Source organism: Triturus cristatus, chromosome 4_1 (assembly GCF_964204655.1).
Source record: "Triturus cristatus chromosome 4_1, aTriCri1.1, whole genome shotgun sequence".
Lineage (NCBI taxonomy): Eukaryota > Metazoa > Chordata > Amphibia > Caudata > Salamandridae > Triturus > Triturus cristatus.
Window position 1 is genome coordinate 1036678445 of NC_140585.1, and position 15089 is coordinate 1036693533.

At 48.6% G+C, this 15089-nt stretch overlaps 1 protein-coding gene across 6 annotated transcripts in view; it reads left to right on the plus strand.

The window, feature by feature from the left end:
• PLXNB2 (plexin B2) overlaps window positions 1-15089 on the plus strand; it is a 774339-nt gene that overhangs the window by 622316 nt on the left and 136934 nt on the right. For all 6 annotated transcript variants that reach the window (XM_085653971.1, XM_085653975.1, XM_085653972.1 and 3 more), the window contains 2 exons: window positions 4607-4715; window positions 7331-7467. In XM_085653971.1, coding sequence (XP_085510097.1) covers window positions 4607-4715; window positions 7331-7467 — 246 coding nt within the window. The remainder of the gene's footprint in view (window positions 1-4606; window positions 4716-7330; window positions 7468-15089) is intronic.

Genomic DNA, 15089 nt, shown 5'->3' on the forward strand with positions numbered 1-15089 from the left:
TAGAATAGGTGCTGTTTTGGGGTTGCGTTAGGGCTTAGGGCTCCTTGCAGTATAGGTACTGTTTTGGGATTGCGGTAGGGCTTAGGGTTAAGGGTAGTATAGGTGCTGTTGGCTTCAGGCATTAGGGCTTAGGGCTACTAGTAGTATAGGCTCTATTTTGGGGTTGCGTTAGGGCTTAGGGCTAGTTGCTGTGTAGGTACTGTTTTGGCCTTTGGGGATTAGGGCTTAGGGTTGAGGTAGTAGTGTAGGCTTGCTATACAGCCTTTACTGTTTAGGGCTTGGGGTTTAGGGAAGTGTTAGCGTGCCATATTGTAGGGTACTGTTTTAGGATTCAAGGATTAGGGTTTAGGGTCGGGTGAAGGGAAATGCGCATATGGGTAAAAATCGCGATTTAAAAGCATGCGGGGTGTCTGTATGCGGTGTGAATGTATTTTGCATGCATTGCTATGCAAATGCGATGTCATGGTATGCGTTGTGATTACTCACGATCTAAGGGGACATGCGATGTAACACTTACGATGTAATGGCATACGATGTAAGCGTTTGCGATGTACCATCATACATCTGCGCCAGTGGAGCAGGTGATGGCGAACTGCCTCCCACTGGCGTGGAATGGGTCTGAAAGCATGGACTAGGAGGGCTGGTTGTCCCCCAGTACCGCCTCGGCGGAATCCACGTCTGCGACCGTATGGAGTATGGATCTTCGGCCTGTGGCTAGTCGGACGTGAGGGGGCGCCCCTTCCTTGGCCACGAGAGGGACGAAAAGCGGAAGTTTGCCGGAAGGCCCAAGGACATGGCCGTAGCCCTGGAGTCCTTAAAGCGCTCCAGCGCACTATCAGCCTTGTTGCCAAAAAGGCGACTGCCATCGAAGGGCATGTCCATGAGGGTGCTCTGGACATCCCCGGAATAACTCGTGGACCGCAGCCAGGTGTGGCGACGAAGCGCCACTGTGGTCGACATTGCCCTGCCCAGCGAGTCTGTTGTGTCCAGTCCACACCGGATTGCATGCCGTGCTGCATCCCGCCCCTCGGCAAGAGCCTAGGCGAGCCGTGTCGGGCCTCCTCCGGACACGGAGGCAGCACGTCTTCCACCGTATCCCACAGGGAGTGGAAGTAACGGTCCAAAAGACTCGCGGTGTTGATAGACCGCAACCCCAAACTAAGAGAGAACAGCTTCTTCGCAAATTGTTCTAGCCTTTTTGATTCCCGATCTGGGGGAGCGGACGGGGAGGAGGTTTGGGAGGTAGAGACCTGGATAACCAGGCTCTCGTGCGTGGGGTTGGGACAGAAAACTGGGGTCGTCCGGGGCAGGGCGGTGGCGCCGGGCCACGTTCCGGTCCACAGGAGGAACTGTGGAGGGCTTGGACCAGGTGCCCTTCAGAACGTCAATGAGCGCTTCATTGAACTGCAGCAGAGGTTCCAAGGAGCTTGTTGACGGTTGGAGCACTTCTGTATGGAGGTTCGTCCTCACGGCCACAGCAGGCAGGTCGAGCCCAAGGGCTTTGGCCGCCTTGCGCAGCACCACAGAAAATGCAGCACCTTCCTCTGAAGCTACGGTCAGAGGAGAGATGAAGCCAGTGTCGGGGGCGGTGTGAAGACCATTGGCATCTTCCAGCTTGTCGGCCCAGAGGGCCCTCAGACCCCTCCCAGTCGTCACCGTCATCCGATTCCTGGTAGACAGGTGGAATGATCGGAGCTGGGCGGAAGATGAAATTGCCACCTATCGGCGTCGGGTGCGGCGTCGGGCCCGGACCGGGACTAAACTGGGGAACTGCGTCATCTTGGTACAGCACCGGGGGAGGCACCGGAGGAGTTGGCGCCGGTGGAGGGGTCGTGAGGTCGACCGGCGCCGACTGGGGGGTCCAGGCCTGGATCCCCCGGGGACCTGCGGCGTCGGGACCTGATTCGACTAAGGCGCCGGGGCCGGAGCCGCCAGCTCGCTAGTCCTCCCAGTCGAGCCTGCGGGGCCCGAAGGCACACCGGCAGGCGTCGACGGCGGAGCCAGGTTTCTCATTGCCATGAGGAAGGCACTGACCACCGGAGTCACGTCCGTTCCAGGGACCGGAGGGTATGGGGACGGACAAGACTCCTGCGGCTCTGTCAGAGCCGCATGGGTGGTGCCACCCGAACCATCAGCCGAGACGCGCCACCGGGAGGGGAGTCAGAAGAGCGATGTCGCTTCTTCGACCTCTTGCTGTGCTTCGACTTACCGGATTTCGAAGACTTGGACCCCGACGAGCGATGGTGGCTGCTGCTCTGCGACCGGTCCCTCGACCTCCTCCTCGACCGGGACCTGGAGTGGCGCGGAGCCGACTGCCGGTACTCGAGTAGCTTGCGGGACCGCTCCCGCCTAGCTTTCGAAGTCCAGGCCCGGCAGTTGAGGCACGACTCGGCGTCGTGGTCGGTTCCAAGGCAATAAAGGCACCGGCAGTGGTGGTCCGTGACCGACATCAGTCGGTGACAGGAGTCACAAGCCTTAAAACCAGGCATCCCTACTGGCACCAGAGTCGATGTCAACAAGAATAGAATCAAAAAAGTTTAGTCAAAAAGTGACTAAAAGGGTATGCTCTTCCCGGATCGGCGCTTACTGGTGCGCAAAAAAGAACTGACGTCAGCGCACGAGGGCGGCGTCCAAGTACTCCGACGTCATCGACGGACACGGAGCCGCAGACGACGCCTAGCGACGCGCAAGGGTATTGCTAACAAATCTTTCCGTATCCAGCCTGACGCCTGGGGATATTCTAAGGTGGGGTATCTAACTAACGTGTTTCTTTCAGATTTGTAGCAATCTGAGCCCTTTACCATTCGTGCCCTGGGTTTTTACTTACTGTTGAGCCTAGAACTGAGCACCAAGTTCACTCCTTTTGCACTTAACCCTCAGGACGGTGAAGTTAAATAGCCCTTGGTTATGCCATAGGTTAGAGGACTCTGAACTCAGTAAAGCGAATAACCTTTGTCAGTAAATAATTATCCAACTGGTGCTTTTTCTAAAAAAAGGAAAGCACTTTAATTCTCCACCCACAACTCAATAGTGAACATAAATTGTCAAAAGACAATTAAAATGGGCACAAGTTTATTTCAGCAATGTAATATATTATGGAACTCGTTACATGCCTTAGGTGGTCCCCGAAGGTACTAGACACTTTGTGAAAGAGCTTCAGTAGATGCTGATGCCTTATCAGCTACGCACCCTTTTTCTTGTTCAGTCCGTGCTCAGTACCTGTTTTAAGATGCCTGGATAGCTCTCGTCATCTGAGGTGGAAGCTAATCTGTTCCTTCCCTCCTGCTTTGTGCTGCACGGAGAAGACTGGTTGACATTACCCCAATCAGCTGATGTTGCAGCCTTGCTGTGGCTCCAGTCTCTAGTGTGTAGGCATGCGCCTCACATACAGGGAAGGCCTGGTGCATTTGAGGAGCACTCGCATTTGCTATTCGTTAAAGTTGGGTCATCTTTCAGGGGTGCTTTCTTGGGCCCAGTTCCAAACCTGCCACTCCAAGCTGAAAGCTCACCCTGTGTTGCAGTAGTGATTCAGGCGTAAGTTGTAAGGTCTGCCAATTGTAGATATGATGCTCACACAGTGCTGAGGTACACTATTTAATTTTTTGCGGTTTCTCAAGCCAGGGGCACAAGCATTTGTATGTGCCCAGTTTCGTGGGCAGTTGGAGGTGGCTTGATGCACTGCTGATTGTTGTAGCAAACATTCTTGGTACCTAGTCATTTAGGTGCTCTGGCAATTTCTTGATAAAACTGCTGACTATGGTTGCAGTCGGAAAAAACATTTCATCATCAGTCACTCCATCTTGAGCTGCAAAACACTTTGATTCAGGCACACTCTATAAAGACTGCGGCTCAAGGCCTCTACTCCAGGCCTGGCAGTGCTGGTACTGCCCTGGATCAAACTGAGCTGACCTTCTGCACTTGTTCAACTTCTCAAGGCACTCTCACAGATACTTTATTTTGTACAGGGGCAGCTCCAGTCCAGCAACCAGTGGGGTTCCTTTCCCCGATATGGTTGCATGCTCTGTCCTGGCAAGATGCAAATTGTCCAAGGTTTCTGGTCTCACAGATGGCAAGGGAAGTTGGTAGTCAGCAACACAAACTCTGGTGCTCAAAGATCTTTTGAATACAGAATTTACTTAAGGGATCACTGTCCTAAAACTCTTCTATCCACAGTGAGGAGTAAATGTGGACCGGTGTTTAATTAGGGCTTTGCTGCAGGCGAGGGGGAAATATAAGCAGCCTTTGCACCAAGTAATGGAACAAGGGAGATTGTCAGCACGTATTCAGCAGATGTCTAGCTCAAGTCCCTGAATATGGGTGTGAGACAGACGCCGAGACAGACGCCGAGACACCGGATTATCAGGAGGCCCTTATTTGCATTCCAATTATTTCTGTTTCCTCTTGACAGATACTATGCAGCATATGTTTATATTGTGCTGAAGCCATATACCACAGTGTATTAGATATCTGAAAGAGACAAGTTAGTGATAGATTCCTTACTTTAGAATATCCCCAGGCGTCAGACTGGATCCGGAAAGATTTTCGATTACTGTTGTGAAAGCCTAAAGCTTGTGTTCTTCATACTGCATGTTTTTCTTCCAACTAGGATTGCCTGTGAACTTGGCAAAGTGGATTCACCATCCTCTGGAGAAGTCAATGTTACTGTGAAAGAAAAGGTTGGCACATCAGCTGGCTATCTACTTTTCGCATACCAAGTAGGTATTTCATTAATTTCAACTGTTTGAACCAAAAGCTAGTTTCACAATAAAGTCACAGGGATGGCATGTACTACAGCGTCATTCCTGCTCTTGTGCTACCTTATGTTGACCATTTAACCTTTCTTTTCTTGATCTTTTGTGATGAGTGGAAAGTGTTCTCTCAAAATTGCACTGATTAGTAAGGGGAAAGGGATTCAAGATGGTGGTCCGGTTTGTAGAATACATGTTTGGAATTCATCAACCACCTCTATCAATGCTGATTCAGGACTATGAAGTGTACAGAAACTTAACTGGCTATGATCTAATATTGAGTTAGATTATAGGAAAAAAGATGCCAGAATTAACATGTTTCTCCAGAATGTTAACCGGGTTTGGGAGGATAGAAATTGGCGATCCTAACTTGATGAATGAAGATCAGCTCTGAGCGCGAAAACTGCATGCTTTGCAGTAGATAGTTACCTGAGCAGAGATAAAAAACGACATACATTTCCAATCCTGTCTATTCCTAAATGCAAGATCTGGCTAGGGCTTCATTCAAGAAGCATTTATTCAAAGCTCACCGGATGTTTTTGTTAGATTGGGTTAGTGTGGGTTAGGCACTATTACAGATTTTCTAGGATACAGCTACAATTCAATTGGTCTGAAGCATCCTTACGGGTACTCATAACCACTAGGAGTCCACATTACTGAATAAAAGTGTGAATATAATTCCATATAGCAGCCATTCAAATCCGGAAATGGAGTGATGTTCAGTTTTACAGTACCCTGTTAGACCTACTCTATACACTACTCTTATACATTTTTTTTTTTTGAAAAGCAAAAAATAAGTAATTGAATTATGGTTGAGTGATGTTACGTATGTTTTACCCTCTGAAACTTGAAAGGCTGTTCTACCATTAAGGATCTGGTGGGAGTTGTCAACTTCCTCTTTTGCAAACCGCAGTCAGCTGCGTAGTTGAACACACAAATTCCTACACCTTTGTATTTTGTATGGAAGAGTCTTATCAATAGTGCTACTGTGTTCAGGGGTTCTCAGTCTGCAGCTTCCTCCAGTTCCTTTTCTGCCTTTGTGTATAAAGCACTCTGCTCATCCCTGCGGTGATGGCAATCTGAATCTTTTCTTGGCAGTAATCCACATGCGCAGTAGAAGCATTGTAACTCTCCCTCGCACAGTGTAGGATCAAAGTTGCCATCTGTTCTCCTGCGTGTCGTTTTAAGCTTCTGTCTTGCTCCATTTTTGGATCTAATCTGCAGTCATTCGTTTAAGACTACTCTGCAAGGATTCCATTTGGCATCCAGTCTATTTTTGACAGTGTCGAGGATTTGCATGTCGTAAAAAATTGGATCATTGATCTTCAATTTACATTTCAGATGTTTTTCATGGAGGGTGTCATTTCTCTGTTGCATAGGCTACCATCTGTGTTTTCCCTTCCATAAAGACCCTAAACACATTTCACACCATTTCAGTTTTTATTGCATGCAACTTTGTATTGCAGTGCATGTTTTAAGCTGATAATTCTTCTGCAGAAAACTGTTGTAGTGGTGGGGACTGTCGTCTGCATGAATTCATGAAAACAAATGTCTAGTAAAGGGAAAATGTTTGCCTGGTATACCCAATGATGGAGCAGTCTCTATTTTTAAATTAGGCTAAGGTAGAGCTGTGTTTGAGCATCCCCCACCATGCTTACAGTCTGTGTCTTCAAAAAGCCACCATACTTCATAACTGAGTTCTGATCTGATTGAGTGTCAGGAGAGGCATTGGGATGGGGGGTGGGGATGGTGTGGGGATGGAATCTATCCGTAGTGCAGCATGTGCAGTAGCTCCGGGTCCCAGGGCTGTGAGGGGCTCACTTCATCCCAGTTAGCAACTATTTGTGCTGCACAACCAGGGAGTGGTGAACTCTGTTTCCTTCTTTTATTACTGTGCAGGGGCAGGTGTGACTCACTGCTTCCAAGAAAACTCTAACACTACTTTCCCGAAGCTCTGAGCCAGGCTTCCTTAAGGAGAGTAAGAGTAGGGTCTGAATGTAATGCTTGCTCCACAAATGTTGATCTTTGGACATTTCATTTGTCCTCTTCTCTCACCCCCCCCCCCCCCTCTCTAATTCAACTTTCCCCATAGCAGATGCTGCTGCTACGCCCCCCACCCCCAATAGCAGATACTGCTGCCTCTCCTGTATTAAATGCTCCTGTTTTCCCCATATTAAATGGACTCCTCTCTCCTTGCATCTGTAAAGCACTACAGACTCTGCCAACGTGCATTGCTGATGCTCCCCATACCCAATGCTGCTTCTTCTCCCACACACAAAGCCACCACTCCCTTGTCCCTAGTTGGTACACTATGGAGCTCCTTCATGCTTCCCCTCCCCCTTGTCCATAGTGAAATTGATCAGACTACTTTCCTTAATTGCCCTTAATGTATGCTCTACTCTTTGCCTTTTCTATATCTGTTGCTGTTCAAATGTGTGCTAGGTCAGATCCTGAAAAACGAAGACTTTTGGAATGCTATTAAATAGGAGCACGGCTAATCTCTATTTTGAGAACCAGCTTAGATCTCGTAGGGTTTTGTTGAACTTTATAGAAAACCATTCTATCCTTTGGTATCCTTGCAGGACCCTGAACCAGCTGAGGTCAGTCCATCCGAGGGCCCAATGGCAGGAGGGACTCAACTCACAATCAAAGGCTCTTACCTCAAGACCGGTTCTGAGAAAGATGTTCAAGTGCAAGTCGGAGGGGTACCATGCAAAATGTAAGTATGGTTTACTCCATCAGTCTTTCCTAAATTAAGAGATAAAATATGGTCTTCTTACTAGTATAAACAGTTCTTGAAAGCAGCACGTAGCTGTCTTGAAATGCTGAAGTATGATCATGTATGCTAAAATAATTCAAAGACTGTCACCCATGCATTAACACAGATATCTTTATTTGATAAGCTAATAGTGAATGGGAAAACCCTACAAAGTTGTCTGCCTATAAAATCAGTGACCACATGAGCAGCAGTAAGCGGGCAGCAAGTTCTGTGCAAAATAAAAAAGCTCTGTTTGTGAATGTTCTTTGAATTTATTTTAAGGACTCGTTAGCTCATCAGAGCGAGACTAAAGGATACTACTTTTGAAGTGGATTGGCACCATGTGAAGAAGGAAAATGCCCTTACTAACAGTGAGAGGACACCATCGCTGAAGGTCCTGACCCATTGCCTCATGCTATAAGCTGTGGCCGGGGGTAGCAAAATGAAAATTTAAAAGAAACAGTTGGTTTTAATGAGGGGACTTAATCCCCCCCCAACTTAAAACGTGCCATGGGGGGTGTGTTTACACTATGGTAAAGGGAGGGGGCGGGGCCTGAGGTGACCTGTGCAAACGCGCCCCGTGGTCCATTTTGAGAGGTAGTTTTAATCCCCCTGCCCTATTATGTACTAGGGGCTTACAGAGGAGGTACCCCAACGCATAGTGTTCCCTAGTGTATGTAGGTGTTTTCACTGTATTCTGTGTCTTTAGCATACCACTGGCTCCAGGCCTGGTTAGTCAGTCAGTTACCATCAGTACCCGTCTGAAAAAGTTGTGGGTACAGGATGATTTTGTAACAAGGCGTCTTTCTGCACATGTCTTGCTTCTTCCTGCTCTTTTCTTTGTTGACTTCTGTTGCTTCTTTCTGCATTTATTTTTTTCCTTTTGGTGCGTTTTCTTCTTTCATCACGCGTCCTACCTCTGTAGGCATAGTTAGAAACTAGCATTTAAAAAACCATTGAAATTCACTGAAAAAAACATAGGTTTTAGGGAAAGTTATAGTTAGTTGGACATTGCACTATAGCTCGCGCCCCCGCAATGCACTGCTGATGTCACATATTACATCACTCATGACATGGTCAGTGACCTCACCGATGACATCACTGATGACATCTCAAATGACATTACTGATGACATCATCCATTGACTGTGTGTTGCTGTAAAGTTTAAATATGTTTAATATACATAGGTAAATGCGTATTGAAGAATGAGTGAGTGTATAAGTATCTGAATGGATGTTTTAGTAGGTGCGTGAATCTCTGTATCAGTCTGTCTATTGGTGTGTAGGCGACTGCATGGGTTTGTGAATAACTACATAAGTGTCTATATGAGTTATTGATTGGTTGTCTGAGTATCTGTATGGGTGCCTGAGTGTTTGTGCGGGTGGGTTGTGTGTGACTCTGCATAGATGTGAGTGGATGATTCACTAGGTGCATAGTTTGAAGTGTGCATCTGTGATGGACTGTATGGGTGGGTGAGTGTGTGTATGGGTGTGTTAGTGAGTGAATGTATATCTCAGTGGTACATGTGTGAGTAACTACATATATGAAAAGCAGTATATGAGTGTTAAGAGTATATATATATGGCTATAAGTGAGAGTGGCTGCATGGATGAGTGTTTGCTTATATCAGTGATTGTATAAGAACGTAAGAATGTGCTAGTATTTGTATGAGTAAGCGAGCTGGTGTGAGTATAACTGTATAGGTGACTAAATGGGAGTGTGAATAATTTGCATGACTGACTAGGTGTGTGAGTACCTCTATGGATGAGTGGCAGTGTGTGAGTGTCTATATAGGTGTATGAGTGCATATGATAGTCCTGTACTGAGTGACCATAAGTATGAGTGACTGTATGGGTGAGTGAGTGGATGTGTGTGTAGACCTAAGAATCCGTGAGTGGGTATATAGTTATTGCTGTTGGAGTGTGTGAGAAAGTGGCTCTGTAAATACTGTTCCCTAATAGGTACAGGGTGTACAGAGTCCACAGTCCCCCAGAGGCTGATAGAGGTCAAAGTTAGGTATGACCTTACTCTCAAAAGTGGTAGCTTGGTCAAGCAGTAAGGCAGTACCAGAGGACAGTGTAAGCATTTATTGTACACACTCAGTCAGCAAATGGTTTCACACACTCAATAACTGAACTCTAGGCCAATGGTTTATATATATATATATATAAAATATATGCTTGTTTTATTTTTAGAACCACAAAGGGGATAAAAATATACTTTCTCAGAATGAGAGGTTGAATATAAATACTTTTGTCTTAAGCAATAAATTTATGTAAACAGTCACAGTTGGTTGCAATAAACAATCCTATTTCCTAAACATAACAATGCATTGAGCTCAATGGTAAATTCAGGTTATTTGTAATAAATTACTTTGCAGATTACTTTTGGAATTCCAGGTCTGGCTCCTAGATCCAGCCTTGGGTCAGTATTCAGAATCAAGTGATGAAAGTCGACTTAATAACTGTAATGATTTTTTAAATAATATTTAGCTATTTCAAAAGTTAGCACTTAGAAAATATTTCAAAGAAAACATTCAATGGATCTCTATGGCAAATAATTCAAATTGCAGGTAGAGTACTTTATCGTTACTTTAGTAATCCAGGACTGGGTACCTAGACCCAGGACTGGGGTCCTTATCAAAAACAGGTAAGTAATTTCGTTTGCAGAAATGGTACGATTTTAAAAGAATATTTCAAATTTGCAAAACTAGACACTTAGAAGAAATTTCACAGAAAAGCAGACAATGGTTTCCTATGGGAGAAAAATGAGTTAGAGGTAAGTATAGTTGTGGACTTTTTTCAGAGTCAGGGCTGGGCACCAAGATCCAGCACTGGGAGCTCACCTAGGAGCAGGTGAGCAAATTCGTTTTTGTCACTTGGCTGATTTTTGGTGAATATTTGCAGTTTTGAAAAGTTCACACTTAGAAGATTTTTGAAGAAAAAGCCAGTCAATGTTACCCTATGAGGAAAATGAAGTTAGCGGTTTAAGGGTAAGTACTCGACTGGCAGAGTTGAAATTCCGGGCATAGACTCAGGGGTCCCCCAGTGTCAGGTAGGTACAGTTGGTTCACCCTCAGCGGTTTCAGGACGGCCGGGTGCAGAGAGAGTTAGGCCCAATGTTATCCTATGAGGGATAGGGGGGCCTTGGTTGGTGGCTGCTGTCTGGCAAGCCACGCGGCTGTGGGAGCTGGGCTCCTGGTCACTTACTCAGGGCAAGTGGGGAAGTAGGTTAGTGTAGAGAGTGCACTGCCAGGGCCACTCGGGCGGCTGGGTGCAGGGTGCTTTTGAGCCGTCGGGCGCTCAATGGAAATCAATGGGAATGTTCCGGTTTGGAAAAAGGGCTGCAAGCTCGGGGACGAGGATGCTTCAGGTGCCACCACCACTTCGAGAGGTAAGTTGGGTAGTTGTAGGTTAGGTGGGTACCCCGGGATTGGGCACAGGGGGCCGCAGGGCGCCGGGTGCAGGGGTGCCTTTTGATGTCGGAAATCTTACCCTCTTGTTGATCGCAGTTTGGGTGGCACTCTGTTCCGAGGCTGCAGGCTTCTTCCGGAATGTCGAGGGGGGTCCTTGGGTGCCGGACTCGGGGTCACAGTCGCCGTGGGGTCGTCCTCAGGGTCTTTGTCCACTCCGGCACTGGCCAGGCTTGGCTGGTGCAGAGTGTGTTGGGTCCGCGGTTCCGGGCTGCTGCCAGGGGTTAAAAATAGGTTTCTTCGAGTAGAGCCTCTACTCATGGGAGTCCCAGGGGCTTAAAGCCAAAAGGTAGCCAGGTCCTCCGGGGTTGGTGAGGTTGCTGGCCACGAGAGATGCCGCGCTGGTGCAGGTTCGAGAGTCGACAGGCCGGTAGGGCTGGGGCCAAAGCAGTTGGTGTCTTCTCTTTTTAGCAGCTGCAGGGCAGGTCCTTGTTCTTCTTGCTCTTCTTGTAGTTTTCTATCTGGAATCTGAGGAAGGAAGGTTCAGGGTGCCCCTGAATACTAGATTTAGGGGCGTTACAGGTAGGTGAAGGTCAGGGACCAATGGGTCCTTGTCCTGGGGTGGGTACACCCCCTATCCTGCCCCTCTCCTGTGGGAGGGGGCAGTAGCCTAATCCTGATAGGGTAGGGCCTCCCATCTTCAAGATGGCGAGAGCCCGGAGATGTGCTTCACCTCGCCTCCCCCACCTGAGGGGTGGGGTGGGCAGGCTGGCACATCCCCTTTCCTTGTATGGGGTTTCCGGCCAAGCTTCCCGCCAGAGTGGGGGGTTGCAGTGGCCTGAGGAAACTCCTAGAGGCGGCAGGCCTTTGAAGCTTCCCCTTGCTCATCCTGGGGGAGGAGATTTATCACCTCACCCAGGATGTGCATTGTTGCAGGCCCGGGAGAGCAGGGGCTCTCCCACCCAGGGGTCCAGCAACGTGTCTGCTGTGTGGCAGCCTGGGCAGCCTCAGAGCAGACGTGGATTGTAGGTTAGTTGTAAGGGGGCATCTCTAAGATGCCCTCTGGGGTGCTCGGTACATTAAATCTCACACTGGCATCAGTGTGGGTTTAATGTGCTGAGAAGTTTGATACCAAACTTCCCAGTCTTTAGTGTTGCCATTATGGTGCTGTGGAGCTCGTGTTTGACGAGCTCTCAGCACCATGTACTCTTAAATGGCAGCACTGCACTTACAGTGCCCGGGAATGGACCTGGGTACTGTAGGGGCACAGGGCTCCTGCTCCTGTGCCCACACCATGGGCATAAGGCACCCAGCCAGAGCGGTGACTGACATATGCCTTGGCAGTGTGGGTGTTGGGCATGGCACACAGAAATGTGTGCCATGTCGACTCTTCATTTTGTCCTGCACCCAGACACTCAGCCTGCAAAGGCAGTGTGTGTGTGTGTGTAAGGGTACAGGGCCCCTAAGGGTGGCACAATGAGTGCTGCAGCCCTTAGGGGCCTTCCCTGGTCACAAGGCCCTGGGTACCTAGGGTACCATTTACTAGGGGCTGACATGTGGCCAGGGTTTGCCAATTTGGAGTTTGTGTGTTTTAAGGAAGGAACATAGGCCCTGGGCACCTGATTGGCAGGAGTCCAGGGTACACTCAGTCAAAGTACATTCAGCAATTTAGCAAAAAGTGGGGGCATACCATGCAAGAAAGATGGCACTTTCTCACACAACCCCCCCCCCCCCCCCCCAAAATGAAAGGTGATGAGACTAACCTTGTCCTATGGAGTCTTCATTGTCTAAGTGGAAGAACCTGGGAAGTCCATCTGTATTGGCATGGGCAGTCCCTTTGGGAAGCTGGCCTGTCTTATTAGTTTCAGGACCTAACTCCCAAGGCTCCTCTCCTTGTCTTTTAGTGTCCTTGTCCCATCTTTCTATTTTGGGTTTTGAGGTGCATACCTCTGCAAATTCTAACTTAGCCAGGGCTAGGCCCAGCTGACCCACAGAGGTTACCCACAACTTGAGCAACCCCACCATGACCAATAAGGTCAGGGGGCCTGACTTGCTATTTGGCAGGGGGTTAGGCCACCATGCCAAGGATAGGGCTGCCATGAAGGCTAACACCCAGCAGAGGCTGCTGACAGCTGTCAGTGCCCAGAACCACACCTTTAGCTCCTGACTGGCAAGTGAGGGGGGTATCTTATAGGTCTCTTTGGGTCCTGGCTGTTGGTCTATTTGAGGGTGGGGGGTCACCACTCTTTGTGGGGAGCACCCTTTCTCCACCCTTTGTTCTGCCATCTGAGGAGCCACTAACTCAGACTGGACAGTTGCCTGACTAGTCAGGTCTTGTTGTTGGTTAGGGGGGGCTGTACCAGTGCCATTGTTTGGGTCTTCCCTCACTGGGATAGAATCTCCCTGGCCCTCTGGAACTGTGGCTAACAGTTGCCCACCTTTCCTAATCGGTTTCTTCTCACTCTTTTGGGGCTCAGCTGCACTGACTGCAGGTTGAGCACCCACCGGTTCTTTGGGTGAGGCCTGGCATTGGGCCAGCACCTCTCTTTGGCTCAGTTCCACCTCTAAGTGATCATTCCCCAAGAGACAATCAAGGGGAAGGTTTTTACTGACTATCACTTTTCTCCATCTAAGGGATCCAGCTGTGGCTAGGGGCACTATAGCCACAGGCCTAACAGTGACTCCCCCTGGGACAGTTCTCACCCTTCTTGTTTCCCCTGGGACATATTGGTGTGGGAATACCAGGGCTCGAGTCGGGGTACCACGCGGGTGGACGGCGTCCCCCCACTTATTTTACCAGGTTTTAACGGGTGGATGCCGTCCCCCCTGCCCAAAAGCTGGACTTCACTCTTTGGCCTCTCTGGAGCGAGATCAGAGCTTATTCAGAACGTCTGTCTACCTGCATTAACTGCGGGGGGATTAAACGCAGCCTCCGCGAGGGAGGGTGCAGACCACCTTTCATCTAAAGGCATATGAATACCCATGAGATTCCTGTCTTGACGTCACTTCCGGTGACAGCGTCCCCCCACTTCTCGTCACTTCCGGTGACAGCGTCCCCCCACTTCTTTTTTTCGGACTTGTGCCCTGGGGAATACCAACCTGTCATGCACCACAGTGTGACTGGCACAGGTATCTCTCTGGGCAGTGGCTGGGATTCCATTCACCAGTAGGTGGTGGAAGTGTCTACTCCCCTCTGGGATCTCCAGCTTGCTTCTTGGGCCCATTCCCCAGTTGAAAGCTAGGAGGACTTCCTCATTTGAGGACCCTCCCTCCCAAGCTACACTGGCAACCCCTGGGGCTACACTAGTCACCCCTGGAGCTGTACTAGGGATTTTGTTTTTAGGACAGCTAGAGTCCTTGGTGTGGTGTCCAGACTTCTGACAGTTGTAACACCATATTCTGTTGGGATCCCAATTCCTACCTTGGTACCCTGGTCTAGTTTGTGAGGTGTCTTGGGGCCCACCCTCCTGGACAGGTTTTTGGGGGGCTACCTGGGACTCCTTACTTTTATCCGCAATGGGTTCACTCTCTTTCTTTTGGGGAGGCTTTGGGACCCCTTTGTTTTGGTCACCCTCAGTGGACGTCCTAGTTACCCTAGTCTTGACCCAGTGGTCTGCCTTCTTTCCCAATTCTTGAGGAGAAATTAGACCTAGGTCTACCAAATGCTGATGCAACTTTTCATTTGTGCAGTTACTTAAAATATGTTTCTTCATGAATAAATTGTACAAACCAGTAAAATCCTGCACACCATGTCCAGCTAACCAACCATCCAGTGTCTTCACTGAGAAATCTACAAAATCAATCCAGGACTGGGTCTGGGTTTTGTGAGCCCCCCTGAATCTAATTCTATACTCCTCAGTGGTGAATCCAAATCCCTCAATCAGAGCTGTCTTCATGAGGTCATAGGATCCTGCCTCTGGCCCAGAAAGGGTCAGAAGCCTGTCTCTGCAGTTACCAGAGAACAGTTCCCACAGGAGTGCCCCCCAGAGCGGTTTCTTTACTTTTCTGATATCACAAGCCCTCTCAAAGGCTGTGAACCATTTGGTGATATCATCACCTTCCTCAAATTTAGGGACAATCCCTTTGGGGATTTTAAGATCAGAAGTTTCCTCCCTATCCTTGTTTTTATTATTGCTGCCACCATTGATGGGTGCTAAACCCATCTCTCTCCT